Raw genomic sequence first — 13,092 nt, 5'->3', positions numbered from 1 at the left:
CTAATGTGGTGTCAAAAATACAGAGCCGCTAAGTGTGTGTGTACGTGTATGTGCGTGTCTGTCTGTGTGTGTGTGTGTGTGTGTGTGTGTGTGTGTGTGTGTGTGTGTGTGTGTGTGTGTGTGTGTGTGTGTTCACATTGGGTATTTGTGGCAACAGTTGTGGCCATGGTAGAGTGGCTAATAAATTCATTTTGTGTGCACATGTGTGTGTTTGATTTTGCGAGCGTGACTCAAGCAAGCGTACGGTATTAATTCCAGATTTTCTATCTTTTCATCAAACCCATCCCTGCCAACGTAAGCCACGGGGAAAAAAACTACAAAATACAGTTTAGTCAGATCACACAAAGATAAACAGAATAACAGCAAAGGTTAAGACATTGATGCAAACAGAGAAGGATGCAGGTCCAGGGTGAGTTGTCTCACACACACAACACGAATGCTTAATAGATAGCCCGGCAGCTGAACCTCTGTCGGGTCGCACGGAGCGGCACAGATTGCCTGACAGTACAGGTCCCTGGAGCACCGTTGAGAGTGTCCTCTCACCCTCTACGCTTAATGGAATCGCTCTCATTGTTTTATGAAGAACCAGCCCAGAGAAAAGGTAAATTGCAGGGTTAAAGAGGGAGCAAGAGACAGAGGGAGTGTAAAGAAGAACAGATGGAGCCAAAGGGAAGCCAAGAGACAGGTCAGGGAACAACGTGGAATAAAGCAATCGATGTAATTTCTAAGGTAGCTTGTTAAGAATAGGAGGAGTAGATGAGTGGAGGTTTAGTCAAGAAAGTACAGAACTATCTGGTTCATCTATAAGCTGTGATCATGGATTTATGGCCATGACCTTTACTTTATGACCTTTAGAGGAGACAGGGGGAATGGAGAGAATGGTGGAACTTTTTAGTACAATGTCAAGTTTCTTTTATACACTTTGTTCTCATTCTTACTGTCTCTTTCTTTATCTCTGCCTCTCTCTCTTTCTCTCTCTCTCAATTCATCCTCGGAGTCTTACACAGTATCTATCGCGTCATATACCCCTTCATATCCACACCCACAGACACTGCATACTACACAAGAGTGTGTGTGCTGACCCATAACCCAAGGCAATTTCTCCTGCTTTTTAAGGGGATTTCATCAGAGTCCAACTACATTACTGGGGAGGGTGGACTTAATAGTTTCTGAAATCCCACTTTATTCTAGTTAGTATGAGGGGGTATCGACTGGGTCCTGGCATTAAAGAGAGAGGAGCCCCGTGCCGGCCTGCCCAGGCAAGCCAATCAATGCCCACTATGGATTGTCCTGTCCGGGTGCTTCATAAGTATTTGGCTGCTTTAAATGGCAACTCCATTTAACATGCAATCACTGCTAACTGCCTTTGTTCCCTGAGCTCAATACTTTGGGACAATCTATTCCAGCCTGACTGTTAATACAGCATCATGAGTAGTCCCCTGATGCAGAAAATGGTAATAATTAAAGATAAAACCTTTGATTTGATTCCTCTAGTTGAGCTGAAAGACGTTAAGCTCCCCCGCCTCCCCACCCGAAACAAGATGGCGCGGCGTCTCCCTCAAAGTCCTTTGTTGACTTTCCCCTCATCGTCTGGTGGTTGAGACATATGATAAAATGCCAATCGGGGTGAAATGCCTGTTAATTTAGCTGCTGCCACGGTTTAGATTGCACTATTTGTATTCATAATGCATTGCTTTATTGATGCAGCGATTTGTTAGAGGGCAAAATCCTACAGTGCAACTTGAGTGAAAATATGTTCAATAATCTACTGAGCAGAACTCAGTGAAAAGCATTTCATATTCATAATCTCTTACTGTGTTATTTTGTCCTTCCTCACTCTGTGCCGGCACACTACTACTGAGTGAGAAATGTCAGGTCATATCTCCAGGGTGCTGAGTGCTGAGTGTGTGTGTGTGTGTGTGTGTGTGTGTGTGTGTGTGTGTGTGTGTGTGTGTGTGTGTGTGTGTGTGTGTGTGTGTGTGTGTTTGTGTGTGTGTGTGTGTGTGTGTGCCTTTCGTGCATGCACGTATTGTTTTATCAGTCAACCCTGTCTTTGCCTCTATCTCCTGTGGGTAGACTTAGGAGTGTTGCATCCCGCTCCCTCATTTATTGAACAGGAAATCACTGTGACAAGTTTGTTTGGGGCTCTTTGTGCTGCTGGAGAAAACATTGTCATTGTGTGTCATGTTGCCCCCCCACCCCTTCTCCTTGATAGATGGTAACGTGGCAAACACACAGTCTCAAATTGGAGTTAGAAAGGTGTGATTTGGAGCAATATAGAAAAATTATCAGGAGTTACAGATTTTTATTTTTAAAAAATACAGTGATGGGCAATATTTTATGGATGCAAATAATCAAATGGGATACAAAAATGTCAGTAGGGTCTCAGAAAAAAAGCATTTAATTCTTGGCATTTAGCAGATGTTCTATGAACCCAATTTAGTGAAATTAGTTTAATATCGGGATGATTTTAAAGGAATAGATTAACATTTTGGGAAATACTGCATTTGAATTCTTGCCACGAGCTGGATGAGAAGATTGATACAAGCTCAGATCTCTCTATTCAGTGTGGATCTGGAGCCAGCAACTAATTGGCTTGGATTAGCATAAAGACAAGAAAAAGATAGCCTGGTTCTGTCAAAAGTGTAAAAACAACAAATTTTTTTGTCTTACGAGGGGTTATGCATGGGACTTCTTCGTGGCCAAGCACAATAACTTCCAGGAGACTCTGCTGGTTTCCTGGCAACCGTGCAGTAACAAGTCTCCAGGAAGTCGCTGCTGCCAGGCAAGAAATAGTCCCACACATACACACCTCTTATGAAATCACAAAATTTAAGTTTTCACACTTTGGTTTTTGTATAAATGAAATAAACAAGATGTAACATGTTAATTAGTTTGCTTAGAGGTGCTGATAGCTATTTCCCTTGTTTCCTGTATTTATGCAAAGTGAACTGGCTGCTGGTTGTAGCCTCATACTGAACGGAAAAATGTGAGAGCGGTATCAATCTTCTTGTCAAAAAATTATTTTAGTTTTTCATGACAAGCCATAAACCATTACCAGATAATGTTAGAATGAGAACATACCCTGTATAATTGCAAATCCCCTTATCCAGCCCTCCTTAAAATGTCTGCTTTTCTTTGCCTTAAAGTCACTCTTGAGTTGAGGGTGCCCTTGCTATGCTAGTTACAGAACTTACTTGGCTCCAGGGCCTTAGATTCTGGTTGGGTTTTTTTTTTTTTTTTTGCATAAGCTAAAGTGAAGGTTTATTAGTTCATAGACTGCCATCACACACACACTCACGCTCATGCACACACACACACTCTGTCAAACATAATCTCATTCTTTCATGAGAAAGCATTACTCTCAGGCCATCAGAATCCCATTACCTACACTGAATCATAAGTAAGAGAGAGAGACTGCAAGAGAGAGAGAGAGAGAGAGAGAGTGATGATCGGGTGGGGCTCTATCCAGTAAGTGAATAAAGTGATCTATCCACCTCTGTCCACACATACTTGCACGCAGCAGCCATCCCTCAGGTGTAGACGCATAAAGATGGAAAGGTGTGCATGAAAACTCAGCTGCTGATTTACACTGATTCTTTATCCATCAACACTGACAGTATCCTACCAGTATGTGGTTATTAAAATGAGTGAGACTCATTGATCCTATCATTACCATATGAGTGCGTATAAGGATGTGTTCATCTGTGCATCATTAGCGATGAAACAAACAAGCATCACCCCTGTTTTCTCTCCCTTTTTCCTGCCTCCCTCTTCCTCCCATCCTCCTCACCCAGATGGCTGTCCTAACTTGTGCAACGGGAATGGCCAGTGCACCATGGGCCAGCAGAGTTGGCATTGCGAATGTCAGACAGGATGGAGGGGCCCCGGCTGCAGCGTTGCCATGGAGACCTCATGCGCTGACAACAAGGACAACGAAGGAGGTAAACTGAGGAGAAGAGGGAGGAAAAATTAGGGGTGGAGCTGTTATAAGAGCAGCCTTCACTTAGGAATGCATTTAAAAAAATATTAAAGAAAAACCGCTTGTGAGAGGAATAATGGATGACAGTTACAAATAATGAATTGAACAAGAAATAGAATTAAGATTGAAGCCTCCTGAGGAGACCCTCATGACGGATAGGAAAAAAATGTACTTTCCTCTGTGACAGAAACAAAGATGATCAAAATATTAAATCAAGAATGGAAGAAGTTAGGGCAGCGTTTTTTGCACCTCACCTCATCATTGCTCTTCCCTTCCTCCATCAGATGGACTGACAGACTGCATGGACCCAGACTGCTGCATTCAGAGTCCCTGCCAGAATAGCCCCTTGTGCAGGGGCTCCCGGGACCCTCTGCAAGTCATCCAGCAGAGCCCAACGTCCCAGCCCAGAGTCCGATCCTTCTACGACCGAGTCAAGATGCTTGTGGGACGAGACAGCACCCACGTCATCCCGGGGGAAAACCCTTTCAACTCCAGGTATGGCAGGAAACACACGAGAAAACGTATACAGTTACAACTAAGAAGAATCTGACAAAGCTACCTTCAGACTTCAAAGATCTAAGATGCGGCATTTCAAAATTTGAGCATTAAGCCTCCAACTCATGAGTGTATAGTGATGAAACACAGTAAAATGACAGTAAGATCATCTCTAGATTATTTAAGTGGAGAACAAAGGAAAAACCAATATCAGTTAGGCTCAGCCCATAAGCTTCTGCAAATATAACCAACCCTCTGAACCCCAAAGCAATTTCTGGTCTTTTTTTTTTTTTTTTGCAGTTTTTACTCACTGTGGTGTCATTTTTCGATGCTATATAAAGACTCGCACCTCTATGGAAACAGCCCAACAACATTTTTCCAAGTGCTCTCAGTAGTGAAATAATAAACATAACCCTTACTTTTTACATTTTAAATTTGTTTCCATACTTGTCCCCTATCTTCTCTGTGTAAACACTGCCTGCAGTTCAGCCGCAAAGTCACAGATTTTTTTGTCACATGACTATGGATCACAGCTGAGACACTAATGACTTAATGGTTGGGTTAGGACCACAGAATTTATATTTATTCATTTATTTATTTTTAACCTGTCTGATTATTGCAAATTATTTATTTTTGACAAATTTGTGTTTTTTAAAGCTTAGTTTAGGTTTTTACATTTTTGTCATTTAGTCATTTTTTTTTTTAAAGATAATATGCTTTTTAACCTATCTTAGTTAGTTAGTTAGTTAGTTAGTTAGTTAGTTAGTTAGTTAGTTAGTTAGTTAGTTAGTTAGTTAGTTAGTTAGTTAGTTGTCCTAAAACTATTGGGATTTGATTAGATGTATTTAAGGGGAGGAGTCAGCAAAAAGAAATCTGCTTTTTGGACGAATACATTTCCATTCATGTTGAATAGGGGCTTAAACCAATTACAGGTGGACTACATGTTGCTTTTTCATTGTGTTTTTGCCAGTAATATGATGCAAAAATAATTGTGCATCCCTGGGAGATTTGCACTTTGATGCTCTTAGAAGATCTGACATTTAAGTGAATTAATGCATGGCATGGAGAATATACTATCTTTAGATTCACTAACACAAATATCAAATAGACTCCAGAATGGCTTGCAAAGCTGTCCAAGACCTTAACAAATCCCAGAGCCAAAGGCAAGCAAGCCAAGATTCCCTGTAGATTTAGTGGAGCTTTGAGGTGCCGTCCTGGTGCGGATTTTTTTGTCTGCATATATTTACACAAGCCGGCATCAGATGTTTCAAAGGAAATAACTAATCACCGTGATGTTACCCTGCAGTGTTTTAAATGTTATTCTATGTGCATCAGTTCTCGAGGATGCAGCCACTCGTACATCCGCACACTTAGTCATCGGCGGACGTGCGCGCAGATCCATCTCCATTGTCATGGTTTGTTTACATGATTGACACGAGCTCATCTAAATGGTGGGGGTTGCTGATTGTTTCTAATTAATGAGTGGAGGAAGACCAGAGCAATAAATGACTGGGCAAATTGGATGATTGAAAGATAGAGAGATTAATCAAATCAGATGATGGATGGCGAGGAAGACGGGATTGATAGACTGACTTTCGCTTTTGTCTCACTCCGTCTCTTCTGTCTCCTTGCAGCTTGGCGTCTCTAATCCGGGGTCAGGTGTTGACTACAGATGGGACCCCTCTGGTGGGGGTGAACGTGTCTTTTGTCAACTATCCACACTACGGATACACGCTGACACGGCAAGATGGAATGTATGTACAACAGCTACCCAGCACTGCTTGCTGAAATTTGGAAACTACCTCACCACATAGGCTGTCCTGTATGATTAGATTAGATTAGATTAGATTAGATTAGATTAGATTAGATTAGATTAGATTAGATTAGATTAGATTAGATTAGGAAACTGATCCTATAAGAAAACTATGCTGTCTGTGGTACAAACAATTAGACACAGCAAAGAAAGTAATAGCACTGAAGACAGTGTATTTAGCAAGAACACCACACTACAATCTCTCATGACAAAATATAAGAAATTAACATATGCATTAAGGTGAATACAGTGAAAGAATCACAAACTGCTTGATATGCAATGTACAGAATTCACTCATTCATTATTCAAATGTTTAATAGCACAAAATTTATTTGATTTCATGACTGAGAATGTTTTGATTCACATTATATTATGTTCGATGTATTTAACATTTTGTCAAACCAAAAATAAGAGGGATCAAAGAAGCGCTTAAAGCAAAAAACTTGAACAACCATAAAGTCTCGGATTCCTTAAATAACATATTTTTTTATCTTTAACAGCTTCTCTCAAAACATATTCCGTTGGCTCATCTTACATGTCTTTCAATTTCCTCTGCAGGACTTCCAGTTTCTGGGGAGTTCAGGGAGCTGTTTTGATTTGACTGTTCTGTCCAATTTCCCCACTACAACTTATATTGAATTTAGCTGTCTGACATCTCAAACATGTTATTTCCAAATTTGATCCACTGGTTCTCCAGACTGACCTCCGCTCATTAAACATGCAGTTTTGGTGTCTCCTGTCTGATATTTTTTAAGCAATAGTCTTCTCTTATCAGTGGTTTCTTTGCAGCTTTCCCTTCCAGAAATATCGGAACTCCTTGTAACATTTAATTGACCTTGTATTTCAGACGCAGCTACCAGTTTCACAGACTTGAACAAGCATGTTCTGGTCTCCCTGAGTGCTATTTTCTTGGCTCCTCTAGGCTTCAACTGTTCGAGACACTTAACAAAGCTCTGCCCATTTTCCCATTAGACATGACAATTGTGTATGTGACCTTTTTGTCTGCATTAACCTACAGCTGTTAACCATAATTTGGTGACAGAAGGTTCAAGGATGACATCTAATAAAATCACTTCTACTCTCAGTGCAGTGTTCTAACCGTGCAATATTCATATTTCAGACCAAACTGAAGTCTAGACTGGCCTTCTAGACATGTAGGCGTGTTATGTGTTGTCTCAGTTTATTGTGCCGTAATAAATAATATTAAAGTATTTATTTCAGGTGATTTGTTGTTGCATTATTCCTTTAACAGTGGAGTGTGTATTATATTAGAGGAAGAGGAAGAAGAAACTCTGACACTGTCCAAATAACTATCCATCCACCACAGCACTCCTCATTTGTACCTCATTCCCATCCTCTTCTCGCAAACCTCTCCAGGTTTGACCTGATAGCTAATGGTGGTGCATCACTGACTCTGCGGTTCGAGCGTGCCCCCTTCCTGAGCCAGGAGCGCACCGTGTGGCTGCCCTGGAGCCAGTTTTATGCTATGGACACTCTGGTGCTTAAGACAGAGGAGAACACGATCCCAGGCTGTGACCTGAGCGGCTTCGTCAGGCCTGACCCTCTTGTGATTGCATCCCCTCTCTCCTCCTTCTTCAGCTCCAAGCCAGGGGAGAAACCCATCATACCGGAGACACAGGTGCAGTACCACTGACCTCTGGCAGCCGGCTAATCTTCCTTCTGGTTCCCTCGCTCGCTTCCCACTCCTCCTATATGCCTATCTTTTTGTAGCTCTCTCTTTCTCCTTCCGCTTCCATAGCTTCCCCCCATTTGTTCCCCTCTTTCCTATTGCTTTATTCCTTCCATTGTTTTTTTCCCATTTCTTGTCCTTCAGCCATCAGTGGAAGCGTGACCCCCATTACTCCCTCTCTCTCTAATCCCCCTAATCCCTTTCTCCTGTCATCCTCTCTTTGTCTTCCAGGTGCTGCATGAGCAGATCGAGGTGCCTGGCACAAGTTTAAAGCTGTGCTACCTAAGTTCCAGGACCCAGGGTTACTGCTCCCTGCTCAAGGTGACCATGACCCCAGCGGTGGTGTCCATGGGCCTGCTGAAGGTTCACCTCATGGTAGCAGTGGAGGGCCACCTCTTCCAGAAGTGGTTCCATGCCTCACCCAACCTGGCCTACACATACATCTGGGATAAGACAGATGCGTACGGGCAGAGAGTCTTCGGTCTTTCTGAAGCTGTTGGTAAGTGAGAGGGATGGATAGTGGAAAAGTTATGCTGGGGGGCACTGAGCTTTTTTTTTTCCAGCCTTGCACTCACTGAATACATTAGACACTTTAGCACCAAGGCAGCACTGGCTATGACAGAGGGAGAGAGGCTAATTAGGAAGGCTGAAGGAGAGATAATACACCAGAAACCCAGCTTGGATCCACTTCGCAGTATGGCCACAGTAAAGTGCCTTTGCCTTTTCTTTTTTTTCTTTTCTTTTTTTTCCGTACGTCTATATTTCATTGAAGCTGCGTTCGGTTCACTCAGCCAGCCGTAACTGTGGTGAAGGGTTATTAGCCATCAGGGTGAGCTAGCAGTTAACTACTGGAGCAGCAAGCAGGAGTCCAGGGGAGCCTCAGTGCTATTACATTCTGCTGTCACAGTCGCTCACAGATGCTGTCAGCCAAACACTGCTGTCAGGCCACAGATGCAGTGGACATCTGGGGCTTCAGTGTGGACTTAAATCACGAGGGGCGTACTGTTTGGGAAATTACATTCACTCAAAGATCCCAAAGGTTCCCCAGGGTAACTTGCATTTTTGCATTTCCCAAGGAATATAAAGGATATACATGTCGGATGATTAGGTTATGTTTTGCTAACCGTAGATTCGGATGCAGGTATACTACATTACTGTTTGTACTGGAGCTGAAAATGTGCTGGCAACAGCACTCTCACTGCAACTCAAGTGGGAGTTGATGTGTTGAGACACTTTTCCATTTAACAAGTAGGAACACAACTGCACACATATGGATTCACACATACTGTACAGCATGTATCTACATCTTAATGTATCAACCTGATCTCAGCTCATTTCTCTTAAATGTGCAGCGCATTTATTCAAGTGAAAAGAGACTCAGTCAGGACAGATGCATAATTAGGCCATAGTTTTTCTACCAGCAGAGTTTTCACAGTGGCCTCCATGTCTTAAAGGCCTACTGGGCAATTTTTCCAATTAACAAGGTTTTTAATTGATTTAGCAGCATGCCAGGGTGTTAGTTAGGTGCGAGTGCAGATTTTGGTAAAGGTGCTAACTAGCTTCTCTGTGTATCACATGTTTCACATACTAAATGAACTTGAGAGATTTTGATCTGATGAAGTTTTGCGTAGCCTTTCTTACTGTGTTGCTTCTTACGTGATTCTTTGTTTAATTTGTTAATCATACTTTTCTCTTCCCTTTTCCTACATGTAGTGTCCGTGGGCTATGAGTACGAGTCATGTGCCAGCCTCATCCTCTGGGAGAAGAGGACCGCCATCCTGCAAGGATACGAACTGGATCCCACCAATCTGGGCGGCTGGTCACTCAACAAGCACCATATTCTCAACACACGCAGTAGTACGTACACACCTTCATATTTGCACACAAATGAATGCAGACTTTACCGGTTCTCCTCCATTGTTCCTCCCAGTCTATATTTATTTAACTCCCCATGTGTGGCGAATTTACAATACTGTATATCTCACGAAACGTGCTATTTTCTTGGGGAGGTTTTAGACCACACCGTGCTTCCTGCGGTTCACGGCACCTCTTTTTACCTGACAGTGATGATTTTCACAGGAAGAGCTTGTGTTGTCTCACCTAGCATGACTTCCTCATCTACTAAAATTGTGCTCCAACCAGTCAGCAGCAGCCACTTGAAGCAGTGAAGCAGGGGGTCCACTTTTGGAGGGCAGAGGCTCCTTTTTCAAGAAATCTTATTCTACTTTGCCTCATCTATAGTAGCATAGCTACCATCATCTACTTAAGAACTTCCATCTGCAGACTTTCTTGAGAGACTTTCACATTGTTCACAGCGTTTTTGTGCTCCTCAAGTGTTTCAATGCTAGACCTTCATCAGGAAAAAGGTTTGATGAAGGTCTAGCACCAAACATTGCACTAATAAAGGTATTTTGTGAGTTAGACAGTGTGTGGGAGTCTGCTTGAAACTTATAGATATGCTCGTCCCTCTTTTACACACCTGTCTCATCAAACAGATGTGCAGATATTTCTTTTGTTGTGATTCACAGCAAAATCGGTTACAAAAAGCATGATTTTCCCAAGATGTACAAAAAAACAAGCATGGATGGCAAAAACACAATTCTCTCCCCATTTTCCAGCCAAATGCATTATCCATGTTTTCTATACTTTTGCCCAACATTTAAGTCATCACTGGGGTATAAAAATAATCGTCCCTTCTCCTAGAGGTAGAGACATCATAAACTGAGGGATATTGGATCCACACTTTTAAACACAATGGGGCCCTTTGGCATAAATGAAGAGCTGAATTTGTCATGTTTTCTCTAAGCTGTCATACTTGACAGATATTCATACCTGTACTTTTATGCTTTTATCCTTGTAACTTTGAGAGGTTTGTTTTGTGTCTGACATGATGTCAGTCCTCTGACATAAATGCATTACTTGATTTTTAATGTGTCCTCTAGAGTGTCACCTCTGACAAATGTTTGCTCAGATGCTTTTTACACTTTTATCTCTGTAACTTTAAGAGAGGTCTTTGTCCCTATGTTTCTGTCATGGCGTTGCACTTGGATACTGACTTTGGAAACTCCTAATGTTGGATTTATCATCCAATAAAGCTGACATCTTTTTTGGTCAGTTATCCAATGACAGTTTTACACCTCGTTTAGATTGAATATATCTATTTACCTCATGTCTTCGTCCACCTTGACCCTGATGAAGACACAGTAGTGTTGAAATATATGCCTGTTTGCAGAGAACGCATCAGTGTGCTCCAGTCCCCTTTTTAACTCTGCAACCATGGATTTTATAGGCAAGTAATCTACCAGGAAGTCAAGTCAAATTTCTTTAGAAACATTTAAAACAACAGAAGTTGAACCATAATGATGCACAATTATAAATAACAAACCTCAAGACATAAACACAATAACAAAAAAGAGAACTCTAAATAAGGCAAAAAAGAAAAAGAAAGCTACAACACAATGAAAGATGAAGAGGATCAGGCTTTACTTGGATTGAATTTCAAGGAGAAAGTTTAGGGAAAAAAAAACAAGTCTCAGCAGTTCTTACATGAAGAGTAAGTTTATGTCTAAGTTGCACCATCTGGTCACTGTTGTGGCTGTTTATTGCATGTTTCCAAAGTTGTTTGTATTTGGAGTCAAATGTCCCCATAGGATTTACACATGTTCATGGCTTTCCTGACTTTTGGTAGTTTGGCTTCAATGGTGATATGTTGTTTCCAAGCACCACAGTCTGTCCAATTCCTTCTCTTTATACCATTTGGAGCCCTCGTGAACTCGCAGTAAAACGCTACAGCTCATCACTGCACTATTTAGCAAGTATATGTGACACTAGCAAAGAGTTCAGGGAAACCATGCTAGAATTCCTCACCATTGGGTTGTTCAAGGAGCTATTCTACCAGCATGGCTAGAAATTAGTTACATAAGCTTCCATCACAACTCTAGAATGCTCCCAAATCTGCTCTGGAATAACGACCCTTAATCAACATTTGTTTCTGTTTGTCCTCTTCATCTTCCCTCACATCCAGGCATCCTTCACAAAGGCAGCGGTGAGAACATCTTTGTGACCGAGCAGCCCCCAGTAATCACCAGCATCATGGGAAATGGCCGCAGGCGCAGCATCTCATGCCCCAGCTGTAACGGCCTCGCGGACGGCAATAAGCTGCTGGCACCGGTTGCCTTGGCAATGGGCATCGACGGCAGCTTGTATGTCGGGGACCTCAACTTCGTGCGCCGGGTTTATCCATCTATGAACACTACTGGCATCCTGGAATTGAGGTAAAAATTCCAAATCAATTATTAAAAAAAAAAAAAAAAAAAAAAAAAAAAAGCCATTTTGAATTTAGAGGGTTTCTTGATGTTGCAGGAAAAACAGTGACAGAATAAGGGCTGGTTAGTGAAGTCAGTCAACAGAAGAGCAAGAAGGATAAAGACTAGATATTTTCAGCACATATAACAGGTTGGATAAAAGAAGTGAGGTGAGACACTGGGGATGGCAAGACTGAGATGGAATTATAAACTGTACGAGGTTTCATCTCTCCAGGGTGTTTTTACACATGTTTAAATTTTGCTGTTCACACCACAGTTAGCTTTGTGTTGCTCTCTGTAGGTTGCTCTCCACAGACTGTGTGAATTAACATTTGTTTTGTTGTGCTTTTATCTCCTTTGAAGGAACAAAGACTTCAGACACAGGTAGGGTCCTTATGATGATGAACTAAACATCTAGTGCACATACAGGAAACACAAATACCATGCTTAGTGGAAATATAAAATAGAGCCCTTCACTGACATACTAATGGAGTCTTTTTTTTTTCTGTCACCTTAGTAATAACCCCACCCATAAGTACTTCCTGGCAGTGGATCCGGTATCTGGAGCATTGTTCATCTCAGACACCAACTCCAGACGAATTTACCGTGTTCGCTCATTAACGGGTGGCCGGCTGCTGTCGGACAATGCCGAGGTGGTGGCCGGGACAGGGGAGCAGTGCTTGCCTTTTGACGAACGCTGTGGCGACGGTGGAAAGGCTACTGAAGCTACACTCATGAGCCCCAAAGGTGAGGAGCAACTGCAGTTATCTCAATTTAAATCTAATTTTCCCGAATTCAAAAGATGAAT

General features: G+C 42.0%; 1 protein-coding gene across 16 annotated transcripts in view; it reads left to right on the top strand.

The window, feature by feature from the left end:
* Positions 1-13,092, top strand: part of tenm2a (teneurin transmembrane protein 2a) — a 225,268-nt gene that overhangs the window by 199,200 nt on the left and 12,976 nt on the right. For all 16 annotated transcript variants that reach the window (XM_055016439.1, XM_055016437.1, XM_055016436.1 and 13 more), the window contains 9 exons: positions 3,798-3,944; positions 4,267-4,477; positions 6,112-6,231; positions 7,668-7,929; positions 8,212-8,479; positions 9,694-9,837; positions 12,005-12,254; positions 12,648-12,668; positions 12,802-13,031. In XM_055016439.1, the coding sequence (XP_054872414.1) occupies positions 3,798-3,944; positions 4,267-4,477; positions 6,112-6,231; positions 7,668-7,929; positions 8,212-8,479; positions 9,694-9,837; positions 12,005-12,254; positions 12,648-12,668; positions 12,802-13,031 (1,653 nt within the window). The remainder of the gene's footprint in view (positions 1-3,797; positions 3,945-4,266; positions 4,478-6,111; positions 6,232-7,667; positions 7,930-8,211; positions 8,480-9,693; positions 9,838-12,004; positions 12,255-12,647; positions 12,669-12,801; positions 13,032-13,092) is intronic.

The sequence above is a fragment of the Amphiprion ocellaris genome, chromosome 13 (genome assembly GCF_022539595.1).
Source record: "Amphiprion ocellaris isolate individual 3 ecotype Okinawa chromosome 13, ASM2253959v1, whole genome shotgun sequence".
Lineage (NCBI taxonomy): Eukaryota > Metazoa > Chordata > Actinopteri > Pomacentridae > Amphiprion > Amphiprion ocellaris.
Note: the sequence above shows the minus strand (reverse complement) of the source record. Positions and strands in the feature narration are given on the sequence as shown.